We start from the raw sequence: 25,526 nt of genomic DNA, 5'->3' as shown, positions 1-25,526 counted from the left end.
TCTTCCTCAAGCTCAACTTGAGGAGTCTGTGCTAACTCCGTAGTCAGAGAACTGAAGAGCTGCTGTTGGAACAGTGAAGTAGGGGAGATAGAAGAGGCTCTCCCATCATTCTCTGGTGCACTTAGCTTCCTGTGATGACCGATGTCTGGCACTCGACTGCCCAGCTGTCACACTATAGACCTAGCTAAAAACCTTAGTAGGAGTCAAGTGGGAGGAACAAAATACCCAGTTCAGTATTGGAAGAAAAGATACATCATGGTTTTTTTTTATTGTTGTTCTTTTAAAGTGTGTTTTTCCAGGACCCATCAGCTCCAAGTCAAATAGTTGTTTCAGTCTAGTTGTGGAGGGCGCAGCTTACAGTGGCCCAGCAACCTTGTTAGGAGCACCACGTTCCAACCAACTGAGCTAACCGGTCGTCCTACATCGTGGTTTTTAATAGAATGTTTTGTTATACATAAAATGCTTTGCGAACTGCAAAGTGTTAGTCAACGTAAGGTTTATTACCAGTAGGTCGCTTTCCTCTCCTTCTGGAATCAGATTTACTAGCATCTGGAGCACAGTGATACAGCCTTTCTACCTTTTGGGAAAAGTAAAATGAACTACACCTGCCCCACAAACCCACCTTGAAAGACCTTGCTAAATCTGAAAACTCAAATGATAATTTTAACACTTTGTTGGGTCTTTGTCCGTGATCTCTACCTTGTGGTCAGAGCTCCTGAGAGATTCTTTTAAAATAAACCTTGTTTTATAACTTAGCTTAAGGGCACAGCATGAGCTATTTTCAGCATTCAAAATTCACTAGTAGTTTGCGTACTTGAGACCACTGTCAGGGATTTTTTTTTTTTTTTTAATTACAACTCAGGAAAATAGACATACTAAGGCATACTGAAACTTCAGTGTGATATAAATTCTATCATCAGTATTTCCTGACTTCAAAGAAAGTCAAGATAGTCGGTCGGTACCAAACTGCCAAATAGAAGAGTTGGAAATGTTTGTACTTTTCTGATCTTAAAATGTACTATTCCTGTCATCTCTAGTTGTGTGACTTCTCCAATTTTAGGAAGCCATTCTCTGCAGTGTGTATTTCTTAAATGTGATACATTTAACCTCAGGATTACCAAAGGGGGATAAGTTGAATTGATCTTTTAAATCTAACACACTAGTATGTGGAGTTATTTTTAAAATGGGCTCTACTGAAAAAATTCCATTGGCTGTTTTGCCCACCATTTACTAACTGCAAGTATCAACCTCTTCCTCCTTCCTTTCTTTTGAACTGATTTTTGGAGATTGGAGGTGTGTACTGAGAATTTTACATCTCAATTCATGTGTAAGTCATGTTAACACAGGTACATAAAGTCAGTTAATACAGATAAGGAAACATCTCTGACCACAAACCAACTTCCACACTAGTAATTAAAAAAAAAAAAAAGAGTCATGAACACATAATTTTAAAGTTTACTTTAAAAATGTAAATATCTCCCAATATTTAACAGGTAAAGAAAATAGCATATTGGTTTATTTTATGTGGTTGTTATATTTTATTTTCCAAGTAATACTGATTAAAAATATTTACACACCTACTTTTAAGTCCACAGTTTAGCACTCTTATTTGTATGGCTTTAAAAGTTATAGCACAAGATCTTTACATTAAGGATCGGGGAAAAAGATTCATTCAAAACAAAGCCTGATATATATTATATACATGTTTTTCTCTGTATTTTAAATACATTAATTTTTAAATGATGCTCATCTTTTTTTCATCTGGTGGTAAAATACTAGTGCAATTTTTCATCAAAATAAAGTTTACCACAGATACAAATGAATTTTCCCAATTGAAAATGGCCCTTCAGCTGCCATTAAATGAAATTTCTCAACCTAACTTAAGTGAAAAAGAATTGGTAGTTGTCATTATAAGTAAAAATATAAAGTACTATAGCATCACCTACATCGCTCCTTGTAACACAAACTTGAAAGAACCAGAGATGCTTTACAGAAGTTTAGTTGGTTTTGAAAAGGCACGTGGGTGTGGGGGTTTTTTGTGTGTATTTTTTTTTAACATTCTAGAAATTTGCCACCACCACTCTGTTTCTCTTGCAGAGATGACATCTGTGACTATCAGGGTAGACAATAATGTTGTTCAAATGAAAGAAAGCCAGAAGCCAAAATGTAACTGCACAGTAACAATGCACTTTTCTTCATGCAGCCTTGTTTCCTATATAGTCAATTTTCTAACATGCATTAGAATACATATGCTTGTATTCTAATGATTTTACATTTGATTTTACAATATGGAAAAAAGTAAGGAAGGACATGACCTGGGAAAGAAGGGAGAACATTTACCACCAAGAAAATAGATACATTCGTACCCAACTCTATAAGAATATAATCCATTTAAGTTTCCAGAAATATACTTCTCAAAATTTCCCATTCATTTCTGGGAAAGATCCCTCCTCTGTGGCATTAAGTGGGGGGATCAGTTTGTTTCAGCAGAGACAGTTCAGCAAACAGGAAAGAGTCTGACTTTGGTCCACTTGTTCGTTAGCTGCAGGGCAGTCTCACTGCCCAACATCAGTTCAAAAACCCAACACGTAAGTTTAAAAATGTATTCACTGGTTATTTCACTCTAAAGCTGGCCCAGGTGTTCTATTCTCCTTCTCTACCCCTTCAGCTTGAGAATCCACTGTTGGTTTGGTCTCTACACCCTCAGCGTCTTCGTGATCTTCTCCAGCGGCCTCAGCAGCGTCTTCCTGGCTAGGCTCTCTCTCCTCCTGGTTCATGATTTCAGGGGTCACTGGATCCAAGTCTGCTTCTAGAAGCTCAGTTTGTACTTCCACGGGCATCTGATTTACCCTTTCAACATGCAGCTCCTCTACATGTACTTCAGTACCTTCTTCAGTCTGAATTCGACCCACTTCTAGGTAACTCACCTGGACCTGCTCTGGAAGCTCACTCAGATGTGAATCGTGCACTTGGCTGTCCTGGAGCAGATCTGGATGGACCTGCTCCACAGTCACTTGTGCTGAGTCAACCTGAACTTGAAGCAGTGGTAACACATGTACCTTCCCAACTTGTTCTATAATAGTCATTGATGTCACAGGTTCCGTTTGCACACGAGTTTCTACTGAAAGAACTTCTTCAGTTACTAGACGCTCTGAAATATTATGAGTATCACTGAGATGCCTCCTGAATTCATTTCCTTGCATAAACCACAAGTCACAAAAAGTACAATGGTTGGGTTTATCTCCAGTATGTATCGCCAAGTGATCTTTAAACTGGTCCCAGCTGTTAAACACACTGTTACACACCTGAAATAACCAAACAGATGATGTTAACAATACTTAAAGAAAATATGGATTCATTTATTCTCTGTAAGAAAAGAGTTGAAGACTTTTCTGAAAATGTTATGAATGTGATATTTGTAATATAATTTGGTCCAAGGGATTTCATAATTCTTTTATCTGGTCTTTCAGCTGATGTAGCTAACAAATAATTTTGGGAAACATTAAATACATTTTGGGAAACATTTTAATATTGCTTTCATTGTTTAAATGTCACATAAATTCTAAGACTATAACAACATTATAATTTCTCCTATAACATCAAAGTTTAGAACCATTACATTATTTTGGGATAAATATATACTAATCATGGAAGAGACGATTACAGCTGGTCCACCTCCCCTGCCCCACTCCTGAATTCTGATTGCTTTATGGTTAAGAGTAACCCATTTCAGACTACCTGTTATTTAGGACGTATTTATTGACATCAGTATCATCTAGTATTGGGTAAAAATACTATTCTAATCCCTCTTATAAAATCAAGACACTGGTTTTCTTCACTCTCATTTCTTTCTAAACTGTCAGCTCTCTATCTCTGCTCTAGACTCTGTTACCCTTCACTTTTAGTGATTTCAAATATAGTCTCCTCTGCTAAGGACAGAATATAGCCACACATACCTGACACTCATAAAGCTTCTTTCTTCCCTTTTTTGCCCCCACTCCAGTTTGGCACGCAGTCAGATGACATTTGAGGGTGCTATTTCTAGCAAATCGTTCATGACAATTTGGACATTCAAAAGGTTTTTCACCTATTAGAACAGAAAAAAATTATATTGACGAATTAAGAAAAACAGAAAAAGCAAATAAACTTTTTTCTTTTTGGTTAATTCTAAATAGGACCTTCCTAAAAGGAGGATCAGAATTTATAATTCAGATGTTTTTATCACACCCAAAGACTCTTCTAGAGGTGGAAAAGTAAGTTTTTAGTGGTTATTATAATTGTTATCTGTGCTCTGATGAAGAAATAAGTTTTGTTCCATGTTTTTGTATTTCTTTAAAAAAATGTATTTCCCCTTAGATAAAAATTAAATCAATCTGTTTCAGGAAAACGCATCACTATCCATTCCACAAGCATTTTCTGAGCACTTGCTGTGTGCCAGACCATGTGCTAGGTGATGACGATAAATAAACTTTGTCCTTGTTTTTAAAAACTTCCTATCACAGGCAACAGTATTTCATGAAAGTGAAAGACATGAAAATAAACAAATGCAATGCACTGTAGAAGGCGTTACAGAAAAGAGGGCAATGAAAAATGTACTGCAGAAGCACAAGGGCAGAGAGTGATTAATTCTGCCTGAAATGGAATGAGAAAAAGAAAGAAGAAAGTTTATTCTGGGCAGGGGCACAAAGGTGTAAAACAGCATGATGGGTGAGGAGTCAAGAGGGAGGTATCAACGACTCCCAGATCTCTAGCTTAGAAGACCAACCAAAATAACTTAATGTTACTCAGCTCCAACTCTTTTCCAGAGGAGTTCCTTTACTCAACTCCTCGTTCTTGTTTAGATTACTCCAACAGCTTCCTACTTAAACCTAGGAGGTTTCACTCTACTCAAACTTACCCTGCCAGTCATCTCTCTAAAACATCAATCTGATCAGATCTTTTTCTGGGTCTTCCAAGATAAAATTGAACTCATTTACTGCATTATGAAAATAACTACATGATCTTAGCCTCGTCTCGCCTTCCTTTCTCTCCCTTACCCTTGAACCACTCCCTGGTTGGTCATCCATCATGCCTAAGGACACGTCACATGGTCGGCCCTTCCTAACTCTTCAGCTGCCTCTCCTGGGCTTCCCTCTACTTTGATCCAATCCTCGAGCCACAATGACTTACTAGCAGCAGTGCTCTGAACGACTTGCTTCCTCTCCTTCCTCTATGCTGTGGACACTTCATTGCATTTGCCTGGAATATTCATGTCCTGGCTAACTCCTGTTCCCTTGGGAGTCATCATAGGGGAAGCCCTCCAAGAAGCCATCCGTGTGTCTTCCGTCACAAACAAACAGCCCAGGCGGGCATTCCTGTAAGACTCTGTGCTTACCTCTAGCAGCATTTAGCCTGTCACACTGTGATTGTGCCTGCTTGTCACCCCAACATAACTGTGAGCTCCTTGAAGGCAGGGATTCTAACATTTCTTTATCTCCATGACCTAGCCGGTTGGCATTATCATTACTATTTTCCAAATGGAAACAAAATAATTCAGAGGACAAGTAACAGCCAAAATTTTACAAATCAAGCCACAGATTACAGTGCATGCTTTCAGAACATACCAGAAACCAAACCACTAAATAAAAGTATGCAAAATATGAAACTGGGGGGATGTGGGGTGAATTATATATATTTTGAGGGTAGAAAACAGGAACAGGATTGCTTATCTTTACACTTAGTTTGTCATAAGCAAAAAAAATCCTTAAACAGGATTTAAAATTTTCCTCATGCTCCTCTTGAATTCATTAAATCACTGATCACATTTGCAACTATCTTGTCACCAATTATTAGTGCAGTAATTGAAGTTAAAAAGACAACAAAATTCTGTTTATGTGCTTACTAAATGGTTCTTCCAATGGGCATCTGGTTCTATAATTTATAACAACTACTTAGGTTAATTAAGTTGCTTAAGTTAGCGCACATCATTGTGAAAGAAAAGACAAAGACATACAACAGAGTGTCCTTAGCTCTACGTTCTGTTGTTCTATCCAAAATACGAAGTACAAGGCTTGGAAAGCACATTTTAAAGCTTCCAAAATGGTCTGTGTTATTTTCAAACATGTAAGTCACTAGGGAATGTTTTGGGTAAAAGAGACAATTGCTTCCACTTTCACATTGCTAGGATATAATATAAAAGTGACTGATTATCCGCTAGGGTGCTGGAAACCTCTATCAAAGCGCGCTAGTTACTAAGTAACGTTTATTTACTAATTTAATGTGCTTCTGTTATATCACTCCTTTTGCAAAATGACTCCAGTTAGTACAAAAATGGTCATCAACAGACCATTAAAATAGGTATTTTTTTAAGGACCAAAAACTTCACTACAGGCAGTTTCCAAATATATAAGTATATACATATAATGTCTGAAAAATCAGGAAGCATTTCCCCAAAAGATCTCATAAATACCTATTAGTTACCCAAGCAAGTACCTTAAAGCCTTTTAAATCCAAACTGAGCCTTATGTATAAGATTTCCTTGCTATTTCCATATTTATTCAGTTCCTGAGTATTCATAACAAGAATTTATTTGTATACTAGGGATACCACATTATTTGAATCTATCTGGTTTCTGTTTCAAGTGGTATGTCGTGAGCGACTCTGGACAGTGAAGGATCTATGAAAAAATTTCATCCAAAGTTCTCCAAACTCCAGCATCAAAGAAGAAGATTATGAACAGTGAGAGATACCTATACTGTATTCATTGTCTGAACAGCTTTAACCATCACACATAAGGACTTGGGAACAAGTGTCCAGACATCTGACACTTAACACACTATAACAACTGCTGTCCCCATATCTTTGTTATAGTGGGTTAGGGACTCCCCAAGATTCAAGTCATTGGTGGTAGTTCTTGTGTCTGGTACAGGAGTCCTAGCGAAGAATGCTTGGGTCATGGGAACAAGGACAGGGAATGTGACAAGGAGAAATAATCGGCATGGGGGCTGGATGCACAAGGACCAGAAGCCCTCAGGCAGACTCCCTGGGACATCTCCCTCACACGGGATGGCTCCCGGGAGAAGGACCGTCTAAACACCTTACCCTTTTCATCTCCCTGGCACATTTCTCACACATTTGCCCTTGGAGAAGTGGAGGATTGGGGGAAGATGGACATATACTGCCTACCTATCTACTAGGCCAAAACAGATGACCAAACGTACGCAAAGGCACAGACATAGCCAGGATTGTTTGTAAATGTATTCATCTATGTAATCTGTTAACATAAGACAGCAAATGTAAAAATAGTGAGGTTATACTATAATCAGAATTTCATAATTTATAACCATTAGGAAATAATCATGAACTGTGTTTTACATATTTCTTTTAAAATTATAAAAATTGGCAAGGTGCAAGAATGACAATTACTTTCAAAGTTGATACTGATTTTGCTTTGAAAAAGTATCACTATTTCAACAAACTAATATTATAAAAACAATGTGTACTCAGCCTGCACCTTAGAAAATACAGATGGTTTCTGTGGTACTAATAAAAAAAGAATTTAGATAGAGTTGAAGTGATGTGGAAAAAATATATTTGTAACATAAAGTATTTGCTAATTACCTGTATGTTTTCGAAGATGTTCTTTAAAATGTCCAAAGTGGTCAAACTGTTTCTCACAGTACTGACATATGTGAATTTTTTTCCCAGTTCTTTGCTTCTTACTGACTCCACCTTCTTCAAGGTGGTAACAATTGAGATGCTGTTTCCATGCGCTCTCCCGAAGATACCTTTTATTGCATATTTCACACTTGAAACTCTCAGTGGAGTGTGATTTCATGTGTTCCTTAAAATGGTAAAACAATTTAAATGAACGGTTACATTTCTCACAATGGAACAAGTTCTTCACATGTGACAGCTGAAGTTCCACAATTTCAATACCTTCTACCTGTTTGCTTGTGGGGTCAGATGCACAGCCATCTTCTTGAATCTGCCCTTTTCTATCACCTTGACGGTACTTGCTAGTAATATCTGCCAACAGTGCCAAAGCGGAATCATCAGAGGAACCTGTGCTCTGAATGTACTTTATGGACTGCTTGGCAGAAGCCACTTCCTCTATTGTTTCAATGCCTTCATCTTCCACTTCAATTGTGCCTTCGGCAATCTCCACCTCAATTTCAACAGGTTCTGATTCTACAGATGGTAAGGACTCAGTGATAACATTTGAAGTTTCTGCAATCTTTCTTTTTTTGGTCTCACTTTTTCCTGTGGTATTTTCCTCTAGTGGCGCAGAGTTTTCTTTGTTCCTGAAATATATAACGTATGGATTTAAAAATCGGTAAGATCCAAAATCCTAGTAGGCTTTTTGGAAGAAACTGATGAGCTGATAATAAAATTTACAAGGAAAAGCAGAAAACAAGATTGGAGGATTTATACTAATTGATTTGAAGACTTATTGTAAAGCTACAGTAATTAAGACAATGTGATGCTGGTGAAAGGATAGACATGAAGATTAACTGAACAGAATAAAGTTCAGAAATAGACCTACACTTGTTTAGTCAACTGACTTTTGAAAAAGGTTCCAAGATACTTGAATGAAGAAAAGATCATCTTTTAACAGTGGTGCTTGAACAACCAGTACCTATATGGGAAAAATAAACCTTGACTCACCTTCTTCATGTCATACACAAAAAAATTCAAAATAGATCGTAGACTTAAATGTAAAAACTAAAACTTCTAGAAGAAAACAGGAGAAAAATCTCTGTAATACTGGGTTAGTGAAAAATTTTTTTAAATAGCACGCAAAAGGGAAAACCTTAATAGCAAAAACTAATAAAATGGGTTTCATCAAAATTAAAAATTTGTGCACTGTGAAATACAGTTAACAAAAAAGCAAATCACCGAGCAAAAATGAGGCCCAGCATATTATTGGACACTTTGGGTACTAGAGATAGTACGTGCCTCCCTTGGGCATTCTACTTTCTTCTTTATGTCAGCTAATCTGCAAATAATCATCTTTTAAGTAGGACTCCAGGCTACAATGGAAGTTGTCCATCAAGCTGTGGCACATTCTCTACCTTTGGGGCCCCGAAACCCTAATGACCCCTTTGAGCTACAAGTCTCTGAGACTGCTGCTTCTGCAGATTAGAGCTTCAGGCAAAGGCAGGCAGCCTCCAACCAAAGGTATTCTCTGGGTTTTAGACATATCAGTTTTCTGACATGGCTATGAGGTATGCTCCCTTTGACAAGAAAGGATTGGCTTGCTGTTGGGCTCTTGTTCAAACTGATGCCAGATGAAGGCTTTGGGGCTCTCTAGCCTGATACTGCCATTTGGGACGGTGTCAACTGCCTTCATGACTAGCAAGGTAAGATGTGCCCAGTCAGTCTCACTTTTAAACAAAAATAGTATAACCAAGAAAGCCTCTTGCATTGACATGAAAAAGTGGGAGCGCCCCTACTCTGTTGACCAAAGAAAGCCACTAGATGAATGGGGTCTGATTCACTGAGGGCTGATGGTGTGTTCACCGTGCTGCTGCAGACGCTCTATGCAAAGCCAAGAGGGGATGTGTGGTTGTTCTACTCAAGAGGGCAGAACTCAAGGCTGTCCTCACAGCTCTGGACAACATTCTCCACAATGAACCTTGTTAGTTTTACTGACTTCTGAGCTGTTGCCAATGGCCTAGCTGTTTGGAAGACTTGGAAATCTTGGCAGATTAAAGACATCCATCTTTGGGGCCACAACTATGGAAACAACATCTGCTGATCAAACTATCTGGATCCCTGATGAGAGAACAGAGGCCTGTTCTCTAATACCAACTGAAACAAGCTGCTGATCAGGCCCGCACTGCCCAGATTTCCATCACTGACACCGAGATCTAACACTGTTCTGAACACGATGACACACCCACCACAACAGACTAAGCAGAAAGTAAAGGACTCGGTTTTTGATATAGATGTTGCCACCGCTCGCCAGACTTGTCACACCTGCCAAAAGTTGGCCTGTCTGTCTCATGGTAAAGGAGGCCACATTGCACAGGCATTGTCGCCAACTGTCCCTGGTAGACTGACTACACTGAACCTCGGAGCCCGTCTCAGGGCTGTCAGTGGTACCTCACCACCGCTGACACTTTTTCCGGGTACACTGTTGCTGTTCCAGTCTGATCAGCTGGTTCTGGCAATACCACCATCATGGCCCTTGAGACTAATATGCGTCTTATGTTTAGCTTTCCAGACCCTCTGAGAATGATGCACCTTCAAGCTACTCAATGACTGGCTGACAGTCAGGTAACGGTTGACCGTCCATGACACTGATTCTGCAGCGCCCTCTACTGGCCTCCTCAAATACTGACTCAGAAAGACTCCACCTCCACAAATCTCAGTAAACAGTTGTGTCACTGAACTCAGCTGTCCCAAGAGATCATTTCTTTTCAGCTGCTTCCTGAGTAAGGATCAAGACAAAAGAGGCAGAAAGTTATATAAACCTACTTGGGAATTTCGGATCCTGCCCTGACCATTCTTAAATACAGTCCTTTTCTTTCTCCCACTGGCAACGTTGGCACAGCCTGGGTTGGTGCCTCTTTCAGGTGACAGCCTGGTCAAAAGTAGGCCTAGCAGATTCAAACGTAAATTCTAATTCAGCTGTCTGGATTCTCTTAGTGAACTGACATCATCCTAGATCCTAAAAATAATGACTACTTGGTTGAATATACTGCTTGCCAAGTACACTTACACTGGCCCTTGTGAGCCAAAGTGGGAGACACAATGGATCTCTAAGTTTTTTTAATAAAAATGCCTTTGTTCCTGACCACTGTGGATGAAAGGTCTGGGTAAGAGGAGAGGACGACTAGGAAAGAGATGAAGTTTTAGCTACTAGAGCGGGACACACAGATTTTGTGGAGATGGAGGGAAAGCAACAACCCTGGCACGAGGGGAGAAAACATTTTAGACTCTAGGAGGTAGGGGGGAGGAAGGGACATTAATGATCGTTGTCCTTCAGAACTTGCCCTAGAGCCTCCCTCAGGGAGGCAAATGCTCTGATGCAGCTCTCACCAAATGTTGCAAGCAATCTGAAATTGTCTGCTAGATATGACAGCCCCTGCCTGACGGCTTTGACCCTGATTTGATTACCATTTCCCTTAGCTTTACTAAGAAGTCCTTAAGCAGCGATGGCCAGTCTCCTGCATGTCCCGTGTAAAACATCAGATGTTTGCCTTACTACCATTCCCAAAGCTGAGACTCCAATTGTGAGCTAGATGTTTGCCACTCAGCTGACATTCCGGTGCTCATGGCAAACAAGACAGATTGAACTGACTGCCTTGGACAGCCCTCCAAAGACAAGGACTAGACTCAACATTCTAAACTGGAAAAGGGGAGGCCCTACTGGAGGCAATGTCACCTTGTGCCGCTGACTGATGAAGGTCCCACTTTGGGTGCATAAACAATAGTAAACAACACTTTCTTTCAAAAGCACCTGTGTGCCCCTGGGACTCTGCTACTTGTGTGGAAGTCAAGCACTAACTTCCTTCCCTCCCCCAAAACACGACAACTTGCAAGTCGGGGTAGAAGATACCATCCAGTGTTTAAGGAAACACCACTGGCAGATGAGTTTAGTTCTCAGGTGACTGTGGCGATCTCTCCAAAACGAGGCTACCCGCGCGGCTACTTGGGAGAGCGTTGTAGAGTAATAACTGACTTGTTATTTATGCGTGCCCTATGGGCAGTTTTCCCTACAATGGAAATCATCCAAATAAAAAGATGGTATAAAATTTATGCCTGCCTTAAGTCAATGTAATCGATGATGCTACTTACGCTCTGGAAGACATTTGTGTCAGCCTCAAAATACTAGTTAGGATTATTAGAGATGACAGACTTGCCCTAGACTTCCCCATAGAGGCCACGCAGAGACTGTGCAATTGCTAAAACATCTTGCTATACTCAAGAGAAAGGCACCTGGCTTTCTAGGAATTTGTTCAGTTGGTTGAGTCCAGGACCTTAGGGAAATGGGTGCATGGTTAAGCTCAGCACTGCAGGCTGGCCACATCCTGCTGCTGTTTCATGTCCAGTGTGAGGAGAGTTGAATGGATTAGGTCCCAGTCCCTACTGGTCAGGTTAATCAGAGTGGACATGGAGCTGTATACCATGGGAAAAGTCACCAGAAGCGAAAATAATGTAGAATCAAGGATACTGTTGGGAGTTAACTTTCCTTGGTCCCTTATGTGTCTGCATGTCTTATAAACAAAGACACTGACAGCCTTTTGTTCTGGACTATCTTTTCAAGGTTGTTTGTATGGCAGACAGCCTTAGAAGACAGAGCCTGTCTTTCTCCAGAGTGGAGAGTAGGTTCATTTACTGGCCAGTATATTAAAGATAATGGCCCCTCAGGGGCAAAGGATGGGGAGGTTTGCTTGCAGCTCATTACAAAAGATCTGGGTTTCTTAAAGCTCCGAGTTCTCAGCTGTGATGCAAAGCACTGTGAGTACAGCACACATTCAGGCCACTGTATCACCCGTCTGTAACTTGGAGGTGAGGGCAAGAAAAATTGATACAAACATGAAGCTCATGCTGCTCCTTAATACTGTGAGAAACAGTCCTTCTCTGACTTGGGAGTCTGATGTCTTCTGCCAGCATCCACAAAACCTAGCTTGCAAATAGGATAAAATCTCAGACCCTTCAGTCCTTGACAATAACCCAAATTTAAAAATGGGCAAAATTTGAACAGATACCTTGCTAAAAGATAAACAGATGGCAAAAAAGCACATGAAAAAATGGTCCATCCACATCAGTCATTAGAGAAATGCAAACTAAAACCACTCTAGACCTACGAGCAGTTAAAATGAAAAAGCTTCATCATCCCAAGTATTAGCAAGGCTGTGGATTACCTGGAACTCACACCCTGCAGGCTGGAATGTAAAGAGCGCGCCACTTCGGAAAACTGGCAGTTTCTTAAACAAATTAAGCACCGTAATTTTCACAAAATTAAGCACTTAATTTTCACAAAAAAATTAAGGTACCATACAACCCAGCTATTCTACTTTAGATCTCTAGTGAGAGAAATGAAAACAAATGTCCAAAGACCTGTACATAAATGTTCATAGCTACTTTATTTGTTAAGAGCTAAAAACTGGCAAAAACCTAAATGTCCATCAACAGGTAGTATATCCATACAACAGAATAAAATAAAATCACCAATAAAAAGGAACAAAATAGTAATACCCACAACAACATGGAAAACTCTGTAAAACATAATGCTACGTGAAAAAAGCCAAATGCGGAAGAGTACACCCTGTAGGAGTCCATTTATATGACATTCTAAATAAGATAAAACTACAGAGATAAAAGTCAGAACAGTAGTTGCCTGGGAATCAAGGTCCACTGCAGAGTCATAAGAAAACTTAGGGTGATGGAAATGTTCCTATGTCTCGATTGTGGTGCTAGTTACACCACTGTATACAATCAACAAAATTCAAACTCTACACTAAAATGTGTGAACTGTATTATATGAAAAGTACAACTCAATACGCCGGGGAGGAAAAATCTGTAAGGCAACTGCTGCTTCCTAACAGAAACCTTCTCATACAGTTTTAAATAAACAATGCAATTCCAGCAAAGCAAAATAAGGTCCTAGTATTTTTTTCAGTGTCATTCAAAAAGTTTATACTATATTCCAAAAGCATTCACTCACTGCAAACGTGAGAAGAGCGCCTTATTCAAAGACCTTCTGTATCTGCAAAACAGGTATGCAATAATCTCAAGAAAGAGTTGCCTTACCCAGTTGACTTAACCACAACTAAATTAATTTTTATTCCTAAATTGTATTTTTATGAAGAGCTAATATGTTGTCTTCCTATTTTCAAAAAACTCTTCAGAGTATACTGTATGCCTAACTGGTTCAAGAAATAATTCAACACGTTACTAAAAAGCACTGATGGTTGCAATTCCTATAAGGTTCCCAGTCTTATACTAACAAATTCTGTAAAAGGTTCTAAATAGGACTAGGAAAACAGCTGTATCCAGTTGTTTTTACCTTCATCGCCCAATGACTATACACAAGGACTCAATTAAATGCCTCCCAAATCCAACTGAGGCCACTGTAATAGAATATGTTCCGCTGTTCTGCTGCCACGGACTTTCCCCAGAGTGAGATACTACTCACTACATGAACAGCAAAGGGACCACACAGAACTTTTTTCAGAAGATTCTCATCTAGGATTTAACCATAAATCTGGTATTGCCCCATCCATATATATTCCCCTAGTCTACCTCCACTTTGAAAAAACAATGACCTAATCAGATATATATCCTCAACACACCTCAAGTTAGCGTTCCACATCTCAGCTCTCTCTGCCGGCGAGTACTGATTTGGTTTTAATCAGCATGCACCCATCCAACCACTCACAAATGTGTACTACATACGTATATGCCAGACACTAGGCATCAGAGAATATACACACACTAAACTCTTGTCAGAAAAGTGTGATCTACAACTCTCATCAAACTAATTAAAAGCTCATTAGGAGAAATGATATTTATGGATTATTACAGTTCAATTATTTCTTAGAGTTATTCTAAATTATATCTTTTGACGAAACTACACCAGTGAATTGGACTGAATTATTTTGCCCCATGTGAAACTGATTTTACCAAACTGCCCTTTAATGTTATGGCAATGACCTTTACTGAGGATCGTAAAACACAGAATAAGGAGATAAGCAGTTTGCATTTTAGAGTACTACGTGCCAGACACCATACTAAGCACTTTATATGCATCAATGAATTTAACCCTCACAAATAACCCTATGTAAAAAGTACCATTATTATTCCCTTTGACAGATGAGGAAACTGAGCTGCTGACAGGCTAACACACACAGATAGACCTAGGACATTACGCAGGCAGCCTGGCGGACTCCAGAACGCTTGCTCTGAGTCACTCTATAACAATACCATTGTTCATCGTGAAAGATGGTGAAGTCTTTATTCATTGCATCATTTAATGGTTTCGTAATACTTCCTAGGAGAAATTTTGTGTTTTAATACCAGGAGTGGTTCCTAAGCAATCGATTTGTTCTCATAACCATGAATAACGTAACTGAGTATTTTTTCCTTGTTCTTTACACTAGGTGCTTCAGAACTCAGAGATAGATTTGGCCCAGCTAGCAAGTATGCAGACTTAAATGGCATACATTTTGGCCACCACATTTCTAACTTCACTGATTATTGCTTCCACCTGGCCTATTTATTTTATCTTCACCAATTTCCTCTTACTTTTAAACAGTACTATGTTAATCTTTGCAAGCCAAACCCTTTTTAGAATAAGGCTTGATACAAATAATTAACTACTTGAATTCAACAAAACAGTTTATAGAGAACTCCTTAAAGGCTGCCTCGTTCTCTTTATTTTATTAGATACAAAAGATGCTACTTTAGGTAATCTTAGCACAGGTATTTGCAAAAGGACAAGAAATCATGTGTGAGGGAAAGAACAATCAGTATCCAGAAGAATTTTATAGATCCTTAAATATTCTTAATTTCAAAACATCAGTTCTTTATGGCATGACATATACAATAAATTCTTGACTAAGTTATGTTAAACATGACTAAATGTATCTAATTGTGTCTCATTAAAAAAGTAAATAATTACCTGACTTCAAGGGCTTTGATAGCTTCTAGCATTTGTAGAAACTCTGCTGCTTTCCATACATCATTGGCTTCTTCTTCTCCTTGTATCATTAATTTTGCTGTATATGTGAACTCAATTAAATGACGAAAGGCCATTTTACTAACACCTGTAAAAAAGACATGCGTTAACATGTATTCATGTTGATTCAAATCTTACAACATTTAGTAAAGAAAAAAAAAAGCCCACTGTTTGGAACTTGATTAGTATTTGTCCTTTTTGAAACTTATTTCCTGGCAGAATTCTCATTAACAGTACAGTATTATTGTAGCCACATTCCAGCACTAATTAGCAAACTAACATCTTTCCCAAAGATTTCCTAAAGCTCTTACAGAAGAATAGAATCTACCACTCAAGCATGAGTTAGCTATTACATGTCAGACATACTATACCTTTCCTGCCAGGGAGCTCTGCATCAATTCAGCGCTAAAATCTTCAATGGCTTTCCATAGCTTAGCAAATAAAGTTCTACTCTGCCTTTATTTCAAAGTTCTTCACATTAGTTTTCTATTGATCACTATTTTCCCTTCCAAATTTTAAATTATATCAAATACACTATATACTGATTCTCAAATAAACCTTTCACTTCCTAAGAGCTTCCCTGTCTTCATTAATACTTGTCCTCTTTCCTGAATGCTTAATCACTTCATCTCTGACTGTACAAATCCTACCACCCTTGAAGGCCCAATTCTAATGCCACATCTTTAATGAAACCTTTAGAACTTCCCCCAGGCTGAACTCTGTACCTGTTCTGATAATTACAATTCATGGACATCTTAAGCTACTTAAGGGAAATGATTTTGTCTTCACACTCACCTCACAGTACCTAACACAATGCTTCCTAAAATGCATGCACGTAAGTAGGAATAAACGCTAAACTCACTTTTAAAATTAAGCTTTCCATGATTCCAACTTTTCTTTACAAGTGTTGTGTTTAAATTTTGGCCCAAAAGGTACTCTATTTCTTTATGCTCTTCAACGCTATATATTATTATTTCAGTCTGGTAATGCAAGACTACAAAAGGTTATTGATAGGAACAAAGAGAAAACTACTTTTTAACATAAAATTTTTAATGCCAAGAAATGTCCAAGTCCAAACTGCACACAATATGCATAACTGCAAATACAAAAATATTTTTATGTACTTCCCATGCACTTTATACATCTGAATGTGGCCTTCAGGACAACAATAAGAATACTGGTGGAATATCCACCATCCCCTATTTGTGTAAAGAAAGGATATCATTCAGAGAGTCAGAACTTTCAAGTTTTAGATTAGTCCAAGCTCTCCATGACCTGTGTGATTTGGGGCAAATCAGACCCTCTGAGCCTCAGCAGACTCTTCTTCAAAATGTCTGAAAGCAATCTGAATATTGAGAAACACCATAAAACACAATGTAATATGACCACGTTACATGCTACCAAAGAAGCAAACTAAAAATAACTGGATTCATTAAAGGCTAATTTTATTTGGGTCCACTAAATCTTTTTTCTCCTGGTTGCATGTTGACCATGTTATTCTTTATTATATTAGAGCAGCCTGTGGCATGGTCAACTTTTGCTGTTTTGTTTTTTTTTTGTGAAATTTTGACCAAGCATTTCAAAGTACAGCAAAAGTTCTGTCTAAAAACAATGTGTAAGTTTTTCCTGAAGTAGAGTGAGATTTTAATTTTTAATCAAACACAAATGTGTATCACGCATGACTCAAAATAGATCTATTAACTCACTTATTCTTCATCACAATCCTATGAAGTACTTGCTATTATAATCCCCATTTTACAGATGAGGAAATTGAGATAGAGAAGTAACCTGCCAAAGTCACATAGCTTTAAGTGATAAAACTAGGACCAAACCAATCGCCCAACTCCAAAGTCCATAATAAAGATTTTTAAATAGAATGATGGCAGGAAAGATTCCTGCTTGGAAGAGTTTGAATACCCATCGTCTCATTCACTACAGGCCCACAATCTTTTACTTATAATCCCAAAGTCCCCCAAATCTTTTAAAACCGGAAGTTTTCCCATAAATTTGGCATCAAAATTTGATCTGGATTGACATGAGGCTCCTTATAGTCTTTATCCCAATTTGAGTAAATATTAATATGATACACTGCCGAAGTATTATTTGTTACAGTGTGTTACCCTATACCCCACTGGGAGTATTTTGTAATACACATACCTGCATTATCTTTGGAAAATTCTAAAAATTTTTAGTTTCAAGAAACATCTGGCCTCAAGGATTTCAATATGTGGACTCTGTTCCCTATCTTGGTTGATCAGAATCACCTGTAGACTTAATAAAAGCATGAGTCCCTGACCTCCAGAATCAAAATTGGGTCAAAGAACTATTTTTCATAAGCACTCTAGGTGCTTCTTCTGTGGCCAATCCAACACTGGTGGTAGGAATAAACCACTGACCTTAATTAGCTAACATGAACCAAACTGAAAATTCCTGTCTAGGTTAAGTGAAGCAGTGGTAGATGATGTATGGTTGCAAAAATATTTTATTCTCTATCAGGACTATTTGGTAACTTTCTCAATCTCAGCCCATTTTCTCATCAATCTATTCTTTCATAATAAAAGTGCTGTAGAATACAATTTTTTTAAGCAAGCATTTAAGGAAAACGTTAAATATTAACGCCTTTACCTGAGTTTTCTTTTTTCACTTAGGAAGAAGCAAAAGGGCAGCATTCTGGAATGTCTCCAGTTTTAGGACATTACCCCAATTGGTGGAAACTCCTACTCAAAAAGGAGGATGAACATGTAGTTGGATGTTTTGTTCTAGATAGTAAGGGCTAAAATTTGACATGAGAGATATCTAAGTGCTTATGGATCTATGGTTTCAGTGGTAGAGAAAGAATGGATTTAGAAAATTGGAGGCTCAGATTAGGAGAAGCCTGTATGTTCTGAACAAGGAAACGAATGTCTGTCGAAGATTTTTTGTGACTCCAAGTCACAAGCCACAAAGCAACTGGCTTTGTGGACAAGAATTTTGATTTGAAGCCAAAGGTGAACCTGTGGTTCTAATGAAAGGTAACTTACTTCACTGGGAACCTAGAAAACACAGAGAGGTAGCTCAGTTTGCATCTAATGACAGTTTATGCTCATAGAGCATTATTAGAATTCAAATTTATTTTACAGACATGTCATTTGCTTTCACAAAACCCTGTAAGGTAGTGGTTCTCAACCCTGGCTGCACATTGAAATCACCAAAGGGCAGTGCTGCCCTAACTTTGCTGTACATCAGAATCATCTGAGGATCTTGTTCGATTCAGCAGGTCTAAGGTAGAGCGTAAGAGTCTACACTTCTAACAAGCTCCCAGGTGATGCCCATGCATCACTGATCCTCAGACCTAAAATAACAAGGGCCTAAAGAACTTTTAAATACAGATGCTTGGATCCCAACTCTTAAAGAATGATTTAAGTGATCTGGGGATACAGCTAGGGAGGGCAGTGGTACTTGAAAAGCTCCTCACATGTTTATAATGTGCCACTAACGACAAGAACCATCACTATAGGTCATTACTCCTATTTTATAGAAGGGAGTTCCAGTTCTAGCTACGATGGAGAAAGCACACTCTACCCCATCTTCTCCATTAATTACCACTAAAAATCCTGGACAGAATACATACAGCAAATATACAAGGACTCTAAAAAGTAGAAGCAAGCAAATTGGAGAGAGAAATCAAAACTCAAAGGATAGCAGTGAGTTTCCTGGTTTTTATTTTTCCTCCCACATATCCCAGCTTAGACTTGAGGACAGCCCAAACCCCATTCACAGTACAGCAGGTGCAGACAGAAAAAGCTCCAAGAGAAACTCTTTCTGGCTAGAGAACCAGAAAAGAAGATGGAGTGAGAGAGCGAGTGAATGTGTGAGAGTCGGGGGTGGGGAGGGAATACCTGGTTTTTATTCCTCTCTCAGCCTGCCTTAAGGCAACCCCCAGTTCTGATGCTGCACACCTGTGGTTGGTGGCCACAAAGCAAGCATCTAAACTCTAAGGGAAAGTCCTCTCTGACAGTACTAGGAAAGAGACTACTACCATGTTTCTCCGAAAATAAGACCTAGCCAGACAATCAGCTCTAATGCATCTTTTGGAGCAAACATTAACATAAGATCTGGTCTTATTTTACTATAAGACGGGGTCTTATATAATAGAATAGACCGAGTCTTATATTACTGTTTGCTCCAAAAGACGCATTAGAGCTGATTGTCCGGCTAGGTCTTATTTTCAGGGAAACAGGGTATCTGAGGAGCATGAAGAAAATTCTTTTTATTTTTTTCTCTCCCTTTTGTCTCATCACTTTGTCCAAGAAGTGCATCCCATGGTGGGAAGTGTAGATAGCATTAGGTGGCTAAAATCCCAGTTTTCTACCTGGAGGACCAGGAGAAGGCCTGGGAGCTAAAGTGCAGAGGAAATCAGAAGACAGAGCAGAAGAAAAGGTCTTCTGTGTATGCAGTCTCGAGCTCGCCATCGAGCTGCACACATGTGGAATGGACCCGAGGTGACAGCAAATGCTTTGAGAACAGCACTATGGCGTGAACTATCACCAAGTGGGCACACCTGGGACCTGAACAGCACAACAAAAGTCTCAAAAACTAAACTGGAATTGGATCTACAGCCCACATAAGTCTGAACCTGACCAGGCTGATTGCCTCCTAAAATAAAACAAACCAAAACAACAAAAGCATTCTCCAGAAGATTTTAACAGCACCCAGTGGGGTGTCATAATATTCAAAATATCCATGACATAGTCCAAAATTATAATACTTAACATATTTTCAGATTGAAGAAAAGTTAAGATGCCCATGGTTACACAACTGACAAACAGTAAAGCCAGGACGATCACTCAGGTTTTCTAATTACACGCCCAGGGCTTTCTCTATAGCCAGGTGACCTAGTCAGATAGTACAGCAATCCCAAAGTTAACATCTTAAGAAGACATTGAGCCAAACTGATTCTTTAGACCTGAATCTGGCAGATAACAAAAACAGTGTTCTTACATTTTACTTTCTTATCTGTCTACAGTAAATACTAAAGACCTGTGTGTACTATATATTATAATGGACATAGCAGGTCAGAGGTACTGAGAGGTACAAGAGACAATCCCAAGGTGGTTAGTCTTCAGGAGAAGACCCTACTTCTCCAGGTAGTTCAGTACTCCTGGCTCCACCATAAATCCATATTCTAGCCTGGCCTTTTTTTTTTTTTTTTTACTTTTTAAGATTCTGCTCAAAAGTCAACTTCTCTTTGAAATCTTTCCTATTTCATTAAGGTAGACTAAACCACTCCCTCCCCCTCCCCAGTGACATCATTCCACAATAAAAGTCTCTGCAACATTTTTCACACTTTACCTGCTTATCCATTATTAAATTTGCAAAATTTTAAAGGGCTCTTTTATTCATCAATTCTTCATTTCACGGGTCTAGCATAGTATGTATGTGTGTGTGTGAGTGTATACATATATACGTATATATATGGGGTAACTGATAACCCCAATTTATTAAGCTTTGACAATCCACTAAACACTATGCCAGGCACTCTGCATTTGTTATTTCAATCAATCAAGCCTACTAACCCACTTTTCAGATGAAGAAGCTAATACCGTGTTTCCCCGAAAATAAGACCTAACCGGACAATCAGCTCTAATGCTTCTTTTGGAGCAAAAATTAATATTAAGACCTGGTCTTATTTTACTATTATAAGACCGGGTCTTACATACTATAAGACCAGCTATAATATAATATTAATATAATACTGGGTCTTATATTAATTTTTGCTCCAAAAGACACATTAGAGCTGATTGTCCGGCTAGGTCTTATTTTCAGGGAAACATGGTATACAATGGAGGTTAAGTAACCTGCCTGAGATCACACAGTACCTCAGGTGAATAAACTGATGAAATCTTAACCAATAATAGAAACCGATACCATCTAGGCAGCTCGATTCTCACTATAGTAATCTTTGTGGATTTCCACTATGCCCGTGTTCTATCCATCACAGATAATCAACAGATAATCTAGCTATGGACATAGCAGCTAGAATGCTAGATAAAATGGGATATACCAAAATAAAAGGACATTCTTAACTCTTTACATTTTCTTTACTCCCCTAGGCATGAAAAAAATCTTCCAAGGGAATAGTGTTTCTAGGCAATCCATTCATAACAAAAAGTATGTATCACTATGAAAAAGATACAAAACCACAACTCAAGAACCTTGAAAGAAGCTAAAATTCTGTATTTATATAGGCAAGCTGATTTATTTCCTAGAGTTTTGTATTGTGAATCCCTTGCTAGCTGGACAACCTTGGGCAAATAACCTTTTGGAGCCTGTTCCCTGACAGGTAAATTGAAAATATTACCACATACTTCAAAGGATTCTTGTGACCTCAGAAAATGCACATAAACTACATAGCACAGCACCTCACAATTGGTGGACTATTATTATAGAACAGTCAAGCAAGTATAAAAAATTACTATTGTAAGACAGTATCTAGTGGATAACCCCTTCCATCGCAGCCTTTCTACAGCCACTACAACTACTTTTGCATGCTATTTCAGTTCATCTTTCCTAACCCTTTCCATATTCCAACGGACCATGTCACATTGTGCATGTCATCTGTGCCTCTGCTGGTAGAGACCTCTCCTGTACCCTGCAGCATCCTCACCAGTCTGAAACAAGCCCACTGAACAAAGATGGGAATTTATTTGTTAATACAAGTTTTCAAAAGACAATGACCACTAGTTTTTAACAGTGGAAGACTCCTTTAAGAGGCCAACATCTACTATCTAACGTTAAGAGTTTTTCCTGGCAGATCATTTTACCAAGCACTTTACTGAAAGTAAGAATTCTCAGGTGTCAAAAGAACAATTTATCCAGTCACCTAACAGGAACCACTGCTGCCTGTGTCCCATGGTATCTTGCTAAATTAACGGCCTAAAACTTCTTCATTAATTATAATGTTTGCTAAGCACTGTATTTAAAATAAACATTTACCTTCTATCTCCACCAAAGGTTCCTGAGTAAACTCCTGAAAGAATTTGTAGAAGAATTTACTGCAAGCAGCCAAAACAGCCTTGTGGGCCTTAAAATGGTGACCTAGGTAAAAAAGAAAATAAAATTATGCATATACACAAAAATCAAACATAAAACAAGAAAGCAAAATGGAAAATTACATGTAAAGTAGAGCTTCATAATATAAAACTACGTATATACATTACTTAAGTCAGAATATTCTTGGCAGCTATCTTAACAAATTTTCATCTCAATTAGACAAAGCCAGATCTTTACAGCAAAGACCTTATTAAGTCAGTTTTATAAAGGCCAGTTTACAATACTCCAGGAGGTAAGGAACCTCCTACCACTTAATTAAAGAATGAAAGGCATATTCTATTCAGTTGAAACTACTAAACACAATCCAAAAGGTTATAGATCATTTGGAGAGAGAAGAAAAAGCCACAGAACAAGCACAAAGCTGGATGTGTTTGCTATGGGAAACATTTTAATATACCTAATATATGGAAACAATCTACAGCAGACCTATTATAAAGAACAGCCTGCCTTGAGAAGTTTACTGTCACTGAATAGAAAAGACATCTAAGCTGGGTTTGCCTCCATTACAATGACAACACCCAAGACTGATAAAGACCCCATTTTATTTGGGGGGTTCCCCAAAGAGGGTACCAGTGCTGCAAAGGATTCTCTCACACTCTCCCTCCACGACCATCTGAGAAACTAGAAAAAAAAATCGACACTTCCCAAGTGCCCCTGTGAGATACTCCTCAAAGCAGCTTATCAACAGGCTATTAAGCAAACATTCACAGACACCCTCCGTATCCCACACTATAATCCTGCACTCGTGTGCAATGGGAAAACTTCAAAAGGCTCCAAGAAGTGAAAACGCCATAATGTTAAAAGCACGACTGGTTCGCCAACTAGCCTTCTGCAGCATGGTCTGTGTGAGCAGACAGTGACAAGTGCCCTCGGGTTGCTCAGCGCATACTCTCCTCTGACTTTTGATAGGGAGCCAGAGGGGGTGGGTAAAAAAAGGCGGGTGAGGGAAGAGATAAAAACCAAAGCCACAAATTCGCTCCTCTGCCACTGCCCTACCCACCGTCGACAATCAGGGTGATGTCAGTAAACCGGTCCTGTTCTCGCTGTTCATTCAATCGGTCCAGGATCATTTTATGATGTTCAGGGAACTCCTGAAGGCATTCCATCGTCTCTTCGGCCTCCATGGCCATTGGACTGCTCTACAAAAGAGGAGCATGATAACGTACACCCATGAGCTCGGGCTGAGGAACAAAACCCTTAAACCATAAAACAACAAAAACCCCAGCAACGTGAAAAGGAAGGAGGGGGGTGAGACAAGAGGAGAGGAAGGCGAGCAAAGAAAGAAAGGCGAGCCGGGTGGCCGCCGCGCGTTGGGGGCCGGAGCCGCGGCCGCGGGACTCCAAGCCTGACCTAATTGGAGTCGGGAGACGCGAGCTGGAACCGGGTGGGCACAGCGCCGGACGCTCCCAGCGCCGGGGCGCGCAAGTCCAGCAGCGGAGGGGGGCCCAACAGCCGCGGCGACCCTCTAACGGCCAGCCAAGCCCTTCTGCCCGGCCCTGGCTCTCGCCGCCCTGGGACCCGGTCCGGCCCGCGGCCCACAACGACTCCCGGGTCGCCTCTCCCTCCCCCGTCCTCCCTCTTCTCCCCCGCCCCGACCGGACCGGCACTCACTTAGGGAAGGAGGAGCGGCCTGGGCCTGCACGTCACTTACGTCGACGTACTGCGTCACCGCGTCGGGCTTCGGCTGACGCGGACGCCTACCGAGGGCAGATTACGGAAGGGACGGGCCACGCCCCCCACGCCCCCTAGTGGCGGAGAGGAGCCAACAGAGGGGATTTGGCGCTAGGCGAGGGTGAGGCCTCGCGCGCGGGGAGGAGGAAATCGGGCTGCGGGGTGTTGGGCCAGTTCAGGGCCTGGCTGTGCCGGGGCGGGATCTTAAATCACCGCCCTCCCACCTTCCACCCACCCCAGCCAGGCTCCAGGTGTTAGCGCTTCCACTGGGACCTCAGAATAAACTCGCATCGCCGTCCCGGTGTGCTTTTATGCCGCGGCTCCTCCGGCCCCGCCCCGCCCCGCCCCGCCCCCTTTCCTCCCAAGTCCTAGGTTGACCCGCCTTACCTAGTCTTGATCCTCCCTCTCCTCTCCATCCCTTAAAGCCTTTACTTCCCCGCAATCCCCTCCCTGGGCGTAACTCCCCGCACACCTTTCCCTACCCCTAAACAGCGCCTCGCCCTCCATTTCCTGACGAGTGCTAGGGCGCTCCCTCCGCTCGGGACTGGCCGGCGCACGTGCGCTCGCTCCGCGACCGGGCGGCCGAGGCGCGGGCTGCGGCGTCCACGGGCGCGAGCACGTTCGGCCGCCTGGGATCTTCCTCCCGGGTGCCCGCCCTCTCCGTGCTCTGCCGGTAGCACGTGTTTGCTAGGCTCGGGGCCAGGACCTGCTCCGGTTATTTACACTTGATACTGTTACCACCGCTCTCCGCTCCTTACCCTACCGCGCTTAAAGAGGTCGGTAACCCATAAACACCCTCACGTGACTGCGTCCTTCATTTGGGAAAAAAAAGTTTTTTAATGGTAATGAGATAGTTGACATTTATTCTTTAAAAAGAAAAGAGTAGGAATTAAGTGAGTTTTCAAATAGCTATGTTCAACGGAGGATGATATCGTTATTTCAAGAGACATTTATTGAAAGTTAATGCTGGGCTAAACACTGTTTAAGGGACTGGTAAATCCAGTAGTGAACAAGGCACAGGAGGTGGGACAATTACCGTGTTTCCCCAAAAAGACCTATCTGGACCATCAGCTCTAATGCGTCTTTTGTAGCA

At 40.2% G+C, this 25,526-nt stretch overlaps 1 protein-coding gene across 8 annotated transcripts; it reads right to left on the bottom strand.

Annotated features, from left to right (window-relative positions):
• Positions 1-1,439: 1,439 nt before the first annotated feature.
• ZNF131 (zinc finger protein 131) lies at positions 1,440-25,031 on the bottom strand. Of its 8 annotated transcripts, none has more exons than XM_033111119.1 (8): positions 24,113-24,346; positions 23,763-23,901; positions 22,646-22,747; positions 15,614-15,758; positions 7,918-8,282; positions 7,600-7,822; positions 3,957-4,087; positions 1,442-3,305 (listed from the first exon to the last, which is right to left on the bottom strand). In XM_033111119.1, the coding sequence occupies exons 6-8, from the start codon at positions 7,814-7,816 to the stop codon at positions 2,619-2,621; spliced, it is 1,035 nt and encodes a 344-aa protein (XP_032967010.1). In that variant the 5' UTR covers positions 7,817-7,822; positions 7,918-8,282; positions 15,614-15,758; positions 22,646-22,747; positions 23,763-23,901; positions 24,113-24,346; the 3' UTR covers positions 1,442-2,618. The 8 variants fall into 8 exon arrangements, with proteins under 8 accessions (XP_032967003.1, XP_032967007.1, XP_032967010.1 ...); XM_033111117.1 differs by lacking the exon at positions 24,113-24,346 and adding an exon at positions 24,374-24,468 and having other exon boundaries at positions 2,046-3,305; positions 7,925-8,282; XM_033111118.1 differs by having other exon boundaries at positions 2,046-3,305; positions 7,925-8,282; positions 24,113-24,377.
• Between the last annotated feature and the right edge of the window lie 495 nt (positions 25,032-25,526).

The sequence above is a fragment of the Rhinolophus ferrumequinum genome, chromosome 7 (assembly GCF_004115265.2).
Source record: "Rhinolophus ferrumequinum isolate MPI-CBG mRhiFer1 chromosome 7, mRhiFer1_v1.p, whole genome shotgun sequence".
In the NCBI taxonomy this organism is placed as follows: domain Eukaryota; kingdom Metazoa; phylum Chordata; class Mammalia; order Chiroptera; family Rhinolophidae; genus Rhinolophus; species Rhinolophus ferrumequinum.
The sequence above is the reverse complement of the archived record's forward strand: the minus strand, read 5'-3'. Positions and strand labels throughout refer to the sequence as shown.

Excerpts from the sequence above, each read along its gene's own strand:
- ZNF131 (XM_033111111.1), bottom strand. The coding sequence starts at position 23,892 with ATGGCCATGGAGGCCGAAGAGACGATGGAATGCCTTCAGGAGTTCCCT. Across the intron at positions 22,748-23,762 it reads CATCACCCTGATTGTCGACG|GTCACCATTTTAAGGCCCAC; the intron begins GTGGGTAGGGCA and ends TTTTTTACCTAG. Across the intron at positions 4,088-7,599 it reads ACATCTTCGAAAACATACAG|GTGAAAAACCTTTTGAATGT; the intron begins GTAATTAGCAAA and ends CTGTTCTAATAG.